This window comes from Lepidochelys kempii, chromosome 20, assembly GCF_965140265.1.
Source record: "Lepidochelys kempii isolate rLepKem1 chromosome 20, rLepKem1.hap2, whole genome shotgun sequence".
NCBI classification, from domain to species: domain Eukaryota; kingdom Metazoa; phylum Chordata; order Testudines; family Cheloniidae; genus Lepidochelys; species Lepidochelys kempii.
In genome coordinates, this window is record NC_133275.1 from 25,827,883 (window position 1) to 25,842,684 (window position 14,802).

General features: G+C 46.5%; 1 protein-coding gene across 3 annotated transcripts in view; it reads right to left on the reverse strand.

The window, feature by feature from the left end:
- The window catches only part of PBX4 (PBX homeobox 4), a 28,653-nt gene extending 16,461 nt beyond the window's left edge, over positions 1–12,192 (reverse strand). For 2 of the 3 annotated variants that reach the window (XM_073318262.1, XM_073318264.1), the window contains exons 1-2: positions 11,810–12,191; positions 4,951–5,024 (exon numbers count right to left, since the gene is read on the reverse strand). In XM_073318262.1, the coding sequence (XP_073174363.1) occupies positions 4,951–5,024; positions 11,810–12,039 (304 nt within the window). In that variant the 5' untranslated portion in view covers positions 12,040–12,191. Of the gene's footprint in view, positions 1–4,950; positions 5,025–11,809 lie in introns of all 3 variants that reach the window. The other variant, XM_073318263.1, reaches the window with a different exon arrangement.
- Between the last annotated feature and the right edge of the window lie 2,610 nt (positions 12,193–14,802).

The following is a 14,802-nucleotide window of genomic DNA, read 5'->3' on the forward strand; positions in this document are numbered from 1 at the left end:
GACACCATCTGGATTTTAGTACTGGTTTGTCTTCTATCAAAAAAAGGAAGTGTTTGGAGCAGTAGAAAAACAAGAAGCTAAGGATTCTTTAAACAAATTCTAGCCTATGACACAAGAACAATATTAGGATTTTAGAGTCTGTTAAGAAACAGGTGAATCTCCTCTTACTTTTGATTTTTTTAAAATTCAGGCCAATCTCATCCCTGCCCCAATAGCAATCTTGGTCTCCTCAAGACAACACTAGCCTTCAGGACTTGGCAGAAGTAAAGTAGAAGCATTAAAAACCACTAAACAATATGCTCCTCCCCCTGCACAATCAGGGACATTTGTAGCACAAATGAACCTTTAAAGCCCCCTAAAAAAAGCCTTTTTTCATTGGCATTAAACAATGATTAATTAAAAGCAATGACAATTGATGATTCATTATTTTCTCTGATGGAGACAAATCGAAAACCAAAAAGTTTAGCTTGAGCTTGCCCAATCTAATCAATCTCCCAAAGCTAGTAAAGACATAATTGGCTAGTCTCACTCAAATATTAGAAAGAAAAAAATCACTAATACGATCACAAATTTCTAAATTAACAAGGGTATCCCACATCATTTTCCCCATATGGTATTGTGTGGATTGGTTCGGTCACTTCAGTTTAGAGGTGGGTTAGCAATGTTTTGCCTTTTGGTAGCCCACTGGACCACTATACTAATTAGATCAATTTGTTCATCACTGTATCAATACCTTAATAAGTGATCAACATATCAAACTGGACAAAAAGATAAACACATTTTTTAAGTTGCAGCTACCCTAATGTGTACTGCATTTTAAAACCCTAAGATGTACAACAACCAACATTATTATGGGGTTGTGTCTCAAGACTTTATTGAACTGAAGTGGGAGTAGTTGGATTTTTTCCTAGAAGTTGTACGGTACTCTTAAAGGTAATTACCATGTACAGTACCAGAGGATGAGTGACAAAAATATAATTCAAGGGTTTCTACTTTAGTTTTTGATACAAAATATAAATGAAGACTAATTTATTCATTTTGTCTATCTGTCCAGCAGATAACTAGACTATTCTAAGTAAATGTTCTGCCATTCTGCTTATGTAGTTAACTATCACATATTCAATGTTTTAAGCATGACTCAGACTTGTCCGGGCTTAGTAGTATGCCCAAATCTTTCACTATCCATCCATCATTTTTATGAATGCTTTTAACAAACACCCTTCAGGATCATAAAGCCTTTTAAACTGGTGCTGTCATATACACTAACATGGTATTATACATTCCCCAGCACAACACCCACTAGATATTCATCAAAATGTAAAATAATTATACTAAGCCCAATGAAATTCCCATCATTTCTAATTAATCCTTAATTAAAATACATCACAACCTAAGGTACTGAAACCTCACTCAATATGCAAATGCAATCATTACAATATATTTACATATCATTAATTAAAGATCTGCAGTTCTGTAATGAACTGTATGAGATCACTGATGCCAAAATAAAAATGATATGCAATTTGTTTAGGCTTGTTTTCCTCTCCAGATTTTCTTCCACGTGGCAACAGTGCAGAAAAGCTAGAGGTAAATACATCTATTGGCTGTACAGCACACAAGAACAGAACCTTGAACGTTAACCTCTTTGAATTTTAAGGCATTAGAAGAAGAGGGATAGGGTGGATTTGAAAATGCAGGTCTTAATGGCCCACTTTGTATAGGTATAAAATGACTACACAAAGCGCAAGGCACTGGGAGTCAGAGGGTTGTACAGGTGCTGACTGACTGGAATTTAATAAACAATTCTGATGAGACATGAGGGAATCTATGGAGTAAGAAGATTCCTTTTTCACAGTCATTTTTAAAAATAGAACTGCAGAGTAATTAATTGGCTCTCAGCAGGAACTGGGACTAACTAATCAGCACTAACTGCTTGTAGAAAGTGCACACATTTTATTTATTTGAAGACTTGGTGCCTATTGCAATGGCATTCGGTAGCCATACAACTTTTTTTTTAAAAAAAATAATCTCCACACATATCACTTCAAGCCATCCCTTACTGCTACCAAGAGAGAAACCCTCATAATCACATCATTTAACAAATGGGCCTCCCATTGCACCCTGAAGGCTATCAAATCCAAACTATCATTAGCCACAAGAGGGAGCAAATTCCGCAGCCAATGACCCTCTGTGAAGAACAGCCCTCAACCCGCACCTCCACCCTGGGGAGCCCAGTTCTGGGGAATGACAACAAAGTTGCCTCTCCTGGTCCCAAGTGTTCTGACAGGACAAAGCTTTCTTAAAAGTCAATATCTGAAGGTCTTGTAGATTCTCCACCACAGAGGAGAAGAAAACTAATTCAGAAGGAAGAAAAAGGCCAGCATGGTTCTGAGTGCTAAGGAACAAGACAACAATGTAGGAATGTCAACAAACCCAGGGACAAAGGGAAAACACCCATTTAGCCCCACACCACTTGCCAAGTTCTGTAATGGAATGAAAAAGTACAAATTGAATTAACCTATTTGAACAGCTGGGATGTTAGAGGAAGGATATATTGCAGTCAGTGGGAGGGGGAAAAAATGGTATGTGTCATAAATTGCTAAACAAAAATACTTATTGATTCTTTGTATTGCAGTCATGCCGAGAGCCCCATTTTGCTAGGCACTGTACAAACACATAAGGAGACAGTGCCCGTGCCCCTGCCCTAAAGAGCTCGAAATCCATCATAACTCAGGTGTTTGCTGCAATCAGTCAGGAAAAGAAAATCCTCAAGGATAATATTTGCTTTTATTTCCATCGATGTACACACCTGGATATTAAAGCTATAAACAGCTTTTATATTTGGATAAGCATAGCATTCTGGAGTCAAGCATCTGATGTCCATGGCAGCTGAACACCAAGAAAAGAGTCTGCTAGACAGATTTATTAACAACAGGTTTTTAAAATATTCTAAGACAGAACAGTACTTTTGCCAGTTCTCAAAAGAATTAAGTGGATGTTATTGTGAATGAGGTTAGTATGGACTTCAGTGGAGCAATGTGCTGTTGTCCTCCTTGACGGAGCACTGTCTGCCCCCCAAAACGTTGCTTGGGTTAGATGTGCCTTCAATAAATGCATGTGGACTGTGTGTATCTAGGACATACTTGAAAGTGAAATCTATTTCAGTATATTTTTCCTGGTGAAATGTACAAATAAAAATGTCACTCTACAAACTACAGTGACTGAACTATTTAATCTAAAAAGAAAAATATAACTCATACAATTCAGAATTCAAACAGTTTGAGAGAAGGCTATAATTTGGATAAATCAATTTAACTGGCAAAAAAGAATAGTCACTTTTACAAGTATTTTTTAAAAAGCACTTTCTGGGCAGAATTTCTCTGCACTTTCCAGCTGGCTGCTCAATGGAGGGGCACATGGCTTATCCTGAGCTATTGTGAGTGACACTGGCACAGTAACAAAGGGAATGTGGGAGAGAGGTTTGGGGGGCCAAACATGTTTTAAACTGATTCTGAACTAGAAAGGAAGCTTGTGCGCCTGGGTCACAAAGAAAGCCTAAACCGTATGCTACAGTATGTCCAGGCTTTTATTTGCTTGAAGCCATAACATCTGCTCTCCATAATTTAAATAAGGAACAGACAGACCATTAGACATTCAAAAACCTATGAGACCAAAACAAATCCAGTGTAGCCAAGGTATTGGAGTCTCTTGTTACAAATATGTTTAAGTCAAATAGAAGTTAAACTTCCAGGTCATAACACAGAACAAGCAAATCCCAACATGGAAAAACAAATAAGAAGGGTGCTCCAGTGCTTGGATTAGTTTCCTTTTAGCTGTTCTAAGATTAGCTCCTGCTCAAAGGAAAAAACCACATAGGATAAACAGACATAAGAGACTATAGCATAACTGTTCACAAATTTCTATTCCTTTAAAATTTTCCTACAACAAAAGAAAATTGCTGCTATGAGAACTCAAAATACGTCAATTATAACATTCTCTTTACACAAAAGTGTGAGTATGTTGCATTTCATTTAGTATCACATACTGCCTTTGATGCCAAGATCATCATTGAAGATATAACTAGATGGCCTTTAGTTTGGAAATATGGTACAAAAGTGACATACAAGAAAATTACAAGTTATTTTTTTAGTACAGGTTCAGTACCAAGGGCAGTATTAGGATATTAATGTTAAGCAACCTATATAATAAAGAACACATTTTCTACAATTAAACAGGTTCTACAAGCAACTATCCTTTAATATAGCATCCAAATTAAGCAAGCTCAAAAGTTTACACAACAAAGCACAATAAAACATCCTGACATCATTGCCCAGGAGTTTATAGATGAACAATTGATACACTGGGTGGCCAAAATCAAAATCCACTCGCTCCTAACAACCCCATTCCTCCTCACAAAGAAAATAAGTCACATAATCCACCTGTCAACTCAGTTTCCTGCAGCTTTTGTCTTCTTTCCCCATCTATCTTCTGCTTCTCCTCACAGCCTCTCTTTTCTGAGGTCTAGTTCATTTTCCAGTGTTAATCTCCTAGTCCCGCCACAGTTTTGGGACCATTTTCTTTCAAGAAATGGCATGACAGAGACAAAGGGATGACAACCAGATACAGAGAATGTCTTTAACAGAATGCCTACACACGTCTCCTCAGAGATTATAATTGTAATGCTTACATTTTATTTTGTTTTTCAAATCAAAAGCCGTGAGCAGTAATATTTCCTTCAAATCAGGGCACGGCCTACAGTGTAGGAAGCAAGCTACAAATAAATAATCTCCAACCAACAGAGAAGAACATTAGGCCAGGAAATCACCATTAAAGTCTGAAGCTGTAAAAATTATTCACTCGGTAAAGACATCTCAATTGCACTTGACCCAGGAGATGTTCATGTCTGATACCCAACTTTCTAAAAATCATTCAAAAATTCCAACAACACACCTGTTTTTTCCTTGATCTCACACAGCACACTGAAGAGAGCTGGTTTCATTCTGTGGCAATTCAAGGCATGTTTTCTGAAAAGGAGAGAAAGAAAGGATGAATGCCAAGTGGAAGGGGAAAGAGGCAGGACTGCCAAGGTTTATAAAAAAATGATTCCATGTATTTGTAAAAATGAGCAAATAAGATTAATGTACATTTAGAAGTTCTAGTCACACAGTTCACTCAAGGTCATCAAGAGAAACTCTCTACCAGAATAATTGAAATACTCAGTTGCTTGTAGTTGGCAGAAGTAAAACAGAAGTTAAACTCTACGGAAAGTATATTTTATATGATGTAGTCAACAAATGGCTGCTTTCTGAATTAGTATTCTTCCAATTGCTCTAACAAAGCAGTCCATCCAAAATGAGAGAGATCCGCATTTTTACATTATACAGATTCTGAACATTAAAAAACAAAACAGAACTCAATTACCATTGATCAAATCAAATATTGTTTCTTTCAGTTTAATCAAACTCAAAACAAGTATCAGCCTACAAACAAAAGGAGACTGTCCTTCCCCTAGAACAGAAATGGAAGAAATTGCACCCTGAGGATTGTTGGGATCTCGGTGCAAGAGGGATGAAAGGTAGAGATACTTTTTAAGAAGGAGTAGGCCTTAATGGTACCAAGAGCAGGCTGGTTGTCTGTTAAGGGGACACCTCTGTGCAAGCAGGAGGACCTAGTGCCAGAAGCCACATCATATGTAACTACCTATAAATTCACATTGTGGAATATCATGCAGAATGTGTTTGACTGCATCCTTAGTATGAAATCATAGCAGACATTAACTGCTTCTTTGGAGCGGTTATGTTTGTGGTGAATATATTAAAAGCAGTATTTGCATATTATGAGCTATACCTGACCTTGATGCATCCATGTAATTCTATCAAAGAAAGGGGTTTACAATTGATATTCTGACACAGCTGTAGCTGGAGGGGCACTCAAGCCCCACTAGAATGTTCATCTACTTTTCCAAACAACCTAAAGTACATTCTACTTTGATAGAAGCCACATTATGCTTCCAGTGTTTGAGACTGATGCCACCTCATTTTTTGTCCTTGTTTATCCAAACAGAAAGTATGGGAAGGGGGAAAAGGTTAATAAGTATAGGTTTCAGAGTAGCAGCCGTGTTAGTCTGTATTCACAAAAAGAAAAGGAGTACTTGTGGCACCTTAGAGACTAACAAATTTGAGCATAGCTCACGAAAGCTTATGCTCAAATAAATTTGTTAGTCTCCAAGGTGCCACAAGTACTCCTTTTCTTTTTGCGAATACAGACTAACACGGCTGTTACTCTGAAATCTTTGTACCCCTGTATATCCTAAGAAGTTTGAGACAAACTACAAAAGGAGTTCTCAAACACCTTGATGAGATATACTCTGCATCAGCAAAAATACAGTTTTCATAATACCAAAATATACAAGAATGCTGAAATTAATTCCTTTGCCCTTTTTTCCATCTATGGCAAGTAATGTCTGCTTCTCTCCCTATCAATGGTAAAGCTCTTTCCATCACCATTTCAGTTGGTCTCTCCTCTAGTCACAGAAGGCATTAAATTTTATTTCAGTCTCATTCAGAAGCCTTAAAAATAAGTGTTCTTGTTGGGTCTGGTACCTTCATACCCCCCCTCAACCCCCAGACATTTGCTGTGGGATCTTCATACACAGCTGAATACTCAAGCTACTTGAAAATCTCAAGTACCAAGAATTATGACATTCAAAAACCAGTCGGAGAACACTTCAATCTCTTTGGTCACTCGATTACAGACCTAAAAGTTGCAATTCTTCAACAAAAAAACTTCAAAAACAGACTCCAACAAGAGACTGCTGAATTGGAATTATTTTGCAAACTGGATACAATTAACTTAGGCTTGAATAAAGACTGGGAGTGGATGGGTCATTACACAAAGTAAAACTATTTCCCCATGTTTATCTCCCCCCCCCCCCCCCCCCCGTTCCTCAGACGTTCTTGTCAACTGCTGGAAAACCTTGATCATCACTACAGAAGGTTTCAGAGTAGCAGCCGTGTTAGTCTGTATTCGCAAAAAGAAAAGGAGTACTTGTGGCACTACAAAAGGTCCCGTTCCCCCCTCTCCCCCCCACTGGTAATAGCTCACCTTAAGTGATCACTCTCCTTACAGTGTGTATGGTAACACCCATTGTTTCATGTTCTCTAGGTATATAAATCTCCCCACTGTATTTTCCACTGAATGCATCCGATGAAGTGAGCTGTAGCTCACGAAAGCTTATGCTCAAATAAATGGGTTAGTCTCTAAGGTGCCACAAGTACTCCTTTTCTTTTTGTGAATACAGACTAACACGGCTGCTACTCTGAAACCTGTCACATACCATAGTACTTCACTGAAGAGATAGCAATGGCATCTGTTCTGCTGTATCTCACCTGAAATGTCATGCCATATTCTCAGTTATAGCCATACATGTAGCTGCAATTACATTTTAGCTTCCAGGCACACTGTGAACCATCCTCACAAAGTTTGTTAGAACATCTCTCTGGAACTACTGGGGAACAGGATACTAAAAAAAAAATTTACGTTTCTCTGGGGGAGATTTTTAAAGGCACAAATGTCAATAAGGCACCTGTCTTCCACTGGAAGTTGGGAGTTAGGTACCTGCCATTTGTGCCTTTAAAAATTCCCTCCACCACCACCTTCTGTGATGATGATCCCTTTTGTAATTTTTAAATTATTATTTAATTAAAGTACATTCAGAGCTGGGAGTAACCCCTTTTTCAGAAGTTTTCTTCATTAAATACAGCTCATCCTGATATTCCTAACATAGCAGTACTCCAGCTGTGGGTAAGGTCTTAAAAGTTTACTCAATTTCCTTACAATCCCTCACCAACAACATTTACAACAGGTAGCTGCAAGCCTGCAATAAATATTCAAACACAATACAAAAATTAAGCAAAATATCACAAGTTGAAGTCCACTGACCAGGTTACTTCAATACACTGAACCAAGAAAAGCATAATGCACATTATAAGATATCTAAGCAGATCAATATCTACCCACAGACAAGCAGCCTGAGAACAAAGGCAGCTGAAAAGAAAGCCAAGTGGATTCTATTGTCCTTGCTTGATGACATACCACCAATTCTAGGCCTTAAAACTCTGCTCCCATAAAAATAGGGCTAAAAAAGCTGATTTACAAACTACATAAGCTAGATGTGTTACAAGTTCTCAGAAACAGGCTGTCCAGAAGTCATTACATAGCTAATATGGCCAATATTTATTCTTTTGTAGAATGATAAAGTTGATTAACATTGATATTAAGCGGGTTACGTAATGTAATTTTTGGCAGATGAATTTTAAATAAAACTTCATCTCTTCAGTTTTTAGCTTGCAGTCTAAAATTTACAATATAAACAATGAAAGTTCTGAAACTCAAGAGGCCCCAGTGAAGCTATTTTGAAACCCAGTACAGTTCAACATGCAGATTTTTTAATACGGAATAAAATTGAAGTCTAGCAAATAAAACATCTGGAGCTAAATCATGGCCAAGACATCTTGCAGATAGGTAGGTATTCCAGGACACTCTGCCTAACATCCCTGAAGCATCCGTGAGACTAGTTACACTGGATTTGAGGAGGGATGCTTTGCTTTCTTTACAATGACATACAGGCCTTCTTACCAAGATTCTCCGTTTGCAAGTAGACTAAACGGATGGACCCATTATTGTCTATAATGCAAGAACCTGTATTGTGCATGCACAATCTCATATGCAAGGTCACTTTTTATAAAGTTTGAGCCTTCAAAAAACTTTGTGCCTAAAATTTTTTCTAAAGGTTTCAGTTTTCTAAAAACACTGAAAATAGCTAAAGCAATTTAGCCTACACAAAAAGCACTAGGATCCCATAATTAAATTATTGTTTACAGAAAAAAAAAACAAGGAAACTTCCTAAGCACTCAACTTTATCAGCTCTCTTGTACAGGAGTTTTGAAAATCAAACAGAACTGCAGTGTTGTGTGTGACATACACATTAATCTGTGCATGCACTTACTATGAAGCAACTATAGACAGCTTTAAATTTTGTGTTGCAGTGACTGGTAAGAGGAGAGAGCATATTAGGGGAAGCCTCATACCACCACCAGTAATGGAATATATGTAAGGAGCTTGAAATAGCAGCAGCATCCCCTTCAGTATTTTTCCCCCCCCTCTTCATTTCAACAGGCATAAGAGGAACACAGAAGAGCACCTCTGAAGAGTCCCTCTGACTCAAACTAGTCCAGAATATTGTTTGAAAAACTATAATGTAGAATATCTTTCCTCAGTAAATACAGTCTAGAAAACTAATTTTACCACAAACTCTCTCCTAGGAAGCCCCACCATTGTTCTTCTTTTTAAAATCAATAACTATATGGTTAGTACTTATCTTCAGATCATACCAAACATGTTTATGGGCCTGGGGTTTATTTTCAGTAGTTCTGTGTACTTGGATAAATCATTTGTAGCATGGTTTCCAAAACTGTAATTAAAACCTTGCTCTACAGTTTCTGAAACAGTACAGACCATGACTTGCCATTGTCTACATTTGCAAGTTAAACCATTTTCAGCACCAGTTCAGCAGCTGACACCAGCACAGAAAGGGCTTAAATGTCAGGCCAAAGAAACTTCTCAGAGTAAATAAACCTTGGTTTAGGTAATTTATAATGGAAAGTCAGCCAGACTCCTAACCAAAGTCACAAATTAATGTCTGGAATCTGATGCATGAGTATTCGTTTGCTAGTTTTATAAGCCAGATCTGTTTTACAATCCTTCCCTTTCCAAACTGCTTCCTCTAGTCTACGTACTTTTTACAACTGGTACATGCCAAGTAAGCAAAACATATAATTACAGAGAGCCAGTCAGGGATACAGACACCTCTAAGGCAGAGAAAATAAACTACAAGGTATTGAATTATGCTGATTTTTTACATCAGGTTATGTTATTCACAATATGCACAGAAGACAATGTACTACTCCTCAGGTAGGCTTCTCTCTTTAAAACACAAGTACAGTTAGTTCTCACCCAAGTGAGACATAGAGCAGGCAGGTGCTGTGAAAACTGCTCACACATAGCTCTGTCAAAGCACCTTAGACCTGAAATGCAATACACCTGCCATTCAGTTCCTGTGTGCACATGCCCCTCTCCCTACCACACACACCACTCTCTGCCAGGGCACTTTAATCCTGTGCTGCAATCACAACTTTGCATTTATTCTATTCCTAGGCCAAATTAAACAGTAGTAGTGCAACTGACAGAAAAAATAATTTTCATTTGTGACTGGAGCTATGATTTGAACCCCTATCTGCAGTAGAGAAAGGACAATTCATTATTAATACAGGCTAGCTTGTAAAAAATAATTCTAAGAATTCAACTCACCTCTACAGCACTATATGCAAGTGCTACACAGTTATCAACAGGACAAAGGTACAAGAACCTCTCAGCAAATATACAAATTAACTGTTCATCTTGCAAACTGAAAGTCTCCACACTCTTATTCTTACTGGCATGGGAACAAGAAAGTCTAGTTAAAAACTTCCCCTGAGCAGAACTAGCAAGTGATAAATTCAAAAATTAGATCCACAGCCTCAAATCCTCTAAGGAGAAATGAAAAAAGGAAGTGTGGTGGCTCAGGAAATCAGTAAAAGAATGTAGAACTTTCCATCTCTAGGTCACTAGTGCCACTACAGCTAGTGAGTCAAAGACATTCCCATTAGGTGACTTCATTAAGTAACCTGTGTGAAAAACTCATGGGTCTCAGCTCTATTCCTAGCAGATAAGTGTCTATATCATAAAAATCACCACCATTGAACTTCCCCTGCCCCAAAAGCAGTCTCAGCAGCAGCCAAAGAATGAGGGGCCAATAAAAAATGGCCTGCATCATCCATGAGGTGGGGGTCTCTCCAGGACAGGGCTGAGACACACTAGATAAACAGGTTTCAGAGTAGCAGCCCTGTGAGTCAGTATATGCAAGAAGAAAAGGAGGACTTGTGGCACCTTAGAGACTAACCAATTTATCTGAGCATAAGCTGTCCTGAGCTACAGCTCACTTTATCGGATGCACTCAGTGAAAGCTTATGCTCAAATAAATTTGTTAGTCTCTAAGGTGCCACAAGTCCTCCTGTTCTTTTTGCTAGATAAACAGTGCCTGAGGAAAGTTTGCTTTATTGCTGCCTGAACTGTACCTGCCCTGCAGATATATAGGGAACTTCAGTCTCCAGGACTGTCAGCACTAAAGTCCCTTAAACTGTAACCCCATGCTGAGGATTTGCTCCTAACACTATAACTCACTCTACCGTTTTAAGCAAAGTTCCTCCGTGAAACTAAATCAGGCTGCCTCACGCCTTGCCCAGCACACAGGTTCACAAGCAACACGGGCGATGGAAACAGGCAGGGAAGTTAGTACCCGGGAGCCTGGGCACCTGGCGCTCTCAGCACGCCAGCAGCAGAGGCCAGGCACTACCCCACCCCACACTTCAGTGCCACACACTGCCACCCCCTGGAGCCAGACTCTGGCTCCCCAAGATTCCAGGACTTGGAGCCTCTCTAGCCATATCCTGGTCCCCAGCCCCCAGAGACTCTGCCCTTCGCAGCCCAGGCCCTGATGCCTACAAACCCCTGGACTCGAGACCCTTCAGTCCCCAGAGCCTCGAGCTCAGAGACGGCGGCCAGCCTCCAGGTCCCCTAGTCAGACCCCCGGTGCTCAGAGCCCCGCTCCAGGCCCGCGCCCAGACACCCCCCGCCCCGCCGCCCACCTAGGGAGCCTCCCCGCAGGCGCGGCTCGGACCCGAAGGGCCGCACACCCCGGCCCCTGCGGTACCTGGCTTGCGCCTCGTCCAGGCTCTGGTCGGTGATGGCCATGATCTGCTGCAGGATGTCCCCAGTATCCTGGTGCCCGGGGGGCGGCGGCCCCGGCTGGAGCCGATGCGGGGGCGGCGGCGGGGGGGCGGCGGCGGCCGGGTCTCCAGCGGAGGGAGGCGGCGGGATCCCCCCGGGGTGGGAGACCCCCGCACCGTGCGCCGCCGCCAGCAGCCGGGACGGGTCCTCCATGGTGGGGGGGGAGGCGGAGGGGCTGGGTCGGGGGTGGGGGGGAGCCGGAGCAGCCACTAACTGGCTCTCGGTACGGCCCGAGCTCCTCACACACAACAGGCCCCAGCCCAGCGCCGTGCGGGCCCCGCCCGCTCCAGCGTGACCCCGCCCCCTCCGGCGTGACGGGACCCCGCCCCTTCCCGGCGTGTCGGCGCCGCGAGACCCCGCCCCGGCCTCCGAACGAGCCCCGCCCGTCCCCTTCCTCTGGGCTCTGCCCCCGGCGTGGGGAGAGGCGGGGCGCCGAGCGCCTGCCCGTGAGCGGGCGGCCCCTGCCGGCCGCCCCAGGGCGCAGCGAGCCAGCGGGCTGCCCCCAACGGCCGTTCTCCCACGGCCCCCACCGGCCCCCTTCAAACCGCCCCCAACTGCCCCCACCGGCCCCTCCCGCCTGCCCGCCCCCAACGGCCCCTCACAGCCCCCTTCAAACCGCCCCCAACGGCCGTTCTCCCACGGCCCCCACCGGCCCCCTTCAAACCGCCCCCAACGGCCGTTCTCCAACTGCCCCCACCGGCCCCTCCCGCATGCCCGCCCCCAACGGCCCCTCACAGCCCCCTTCAAACCGCCCCCAACGGCCCCCACCGGCCCCCTTCAAACCGCCCCCAACGGCCGTTCTCCAACTGCCCCCACCGGCCCCTCCCGCCTGCCCGCCCGCACCGGCCCCTCACAGCCCCCTTCAAACCGCCCCCAACGGCCGTTCTCCCACGGCCCCCACCGGCCCCCTTCAAACCGCCCCCAACGGCCGTTCTCCAACTGCCCCCACCGGCCCACTGTCCCCTCCCGCCTGTCCGCCCCCAACGGCCGTTCTCCCACTGCCCCCAACGGCCCACTGTCCCCTCCCGCCTGCCCGCCCCCAACGGCCCCTCACAGCCCCCAACGGCCGTTCTCCAACCGCCCCCAACGGCCCACTGTCCCCTCCCGCCTGCCCCCAACGGCCCCTCACAGCACCCTTCAAACCGCCCCCAACGGCCGTTCTCCCACTGCCCACACCGGCCCACTGTCCCCTCCCGCCTGTCCGCCCCCAACGGCCGTTCTCCAACCGCCCCCAACGGCCCACTGTCCCCTCCTGCCTGCCCGCCCGCACCGGCCCCTCACAGCCCCCTTCAAACTGCCCCCAACGGCCGTTCTCCCACGGCCCCCAACGGCCCCCTTCAAACCGCCCCCAACGGCCGTTCTCCAACTGCCCCCACCGGCCCACTGTCCCCTCCCGCCTGTCCGCCCCCAACGGCCGTTCTCCAACCGCCCCCAACGGCCGTTCTCCCACTGCCCCCACCGGCCCACTGTCCCCTCCCGCCTGCCCGCCCCCAACGGCCCCTCACAGCCCCCAACGGCCGTTCTCCAACCGCCCGCAACGGCCCACTGTCCCCTCCCGCCTGTCCCCAACGGCCCCTCACAGCCCCCTTCAAACTGCCCCCAACGGCCGTTCTCCAACCGCCCCCACCGGCCCACTGTCCCCTCCCGCCTGCCCCCAACGGCCCCTCACAGCCCCCTTCAAACTGCCCCCAACGGCCGTTCTCCCACTGCCCACACCGGCCCACTGTCCCCTCCCGCCTGTCCGCCCCCAACGGCCGTTCTCCAACCGCCCCCAACGGCCCACTGTCCCCTCCCGCCTGCCCCCAACGGCCCCCTTCAAACCGCCCCCAACGGCCGTTCTCCAACGGCCCCCACCGGCCCACTGTCCCCTCCCGCCTGCCCCCAACGGCCCCCTTCAAACCGCCCCCAACGGCCCCCCACAGCCCCCTTCAAACCGCCCCCAACGGCCGTTCTCCAACGGCCCCCTCCCGCCTGCCCCCAACGGCCCACTGTCCCCTCCCGCCTGCCCCCAACGGCCCCTCACAGCCCCCTTCAAACCGCCCCCAACGGCCGTTCTCCAACGGCCCCCTCCCGCCTGCCCCCAACGGCCAACTGTCCCCTCCCGCCTGCCCCCAACGGCCCCCTTCAAACCACCCCCAACGGCCGTTCTCCCACTGCCCCCACCGGCCCACTATCCCCTCCCGCCTGTCCGCCCCCAACGGCCGTTCTCCAACCGCCCCCAACGGCCCACTGTCCCCTCCTGCCTGCCCCCAACGGCCCCCTTCAAACCGTCCCCAACGGCCGTTCTCCCACTGCCCCCACCGGCCCCTCCCGCCTGCCCGCCCCCACCGGCCCCTCACAGCCCCCTTCAAACCGCCCCCAACGGCCGTTCTCCAACGGCCCACTGTCCCCAACGGCCCCCTTCAAACCGCCCCCAACAGCCGTTCTCCAACGGCCCCCAATGGCCCCTCCTGCCTGCCCGCCCCCACCGGCCCCTCACAGCCCCCTTCAAACCGCCCCCAACAGCCGTTCTCCAATGGCCCCCTTCATACTGCCCCTAACGGCCCACTGTCCCCTCCCGCCTGCCCCCACCGGCCCCTCACAGCCCCCTTCAAACTGCCCCCAACGGCCGTTCTCCCACTGCTCCCACCAGCCCACTGTCCCCTCCCGCCTGCCCCCACCAGCCCCCTTCAAACCGCCCCCAACGGCCGTTCTCCAATGGCCCCCTTCATACTGCCCCTAACGGCCCACTGTCCCCTCCCGCCTGCCCCCACCGGCCCCTCACAGCCCCCTTCAAACCGCCCCCAACGGCCGTTCTCCAACGGCCCCCTTCATACTGCCCCCAACGGCCCCTCACAGCCCCCTTCAAACCGCCCCCAACGGCCGTTCTCCAACGGCCCCCTTCATACTGCCCCCAACGGCCCACTGTCCCCTCCC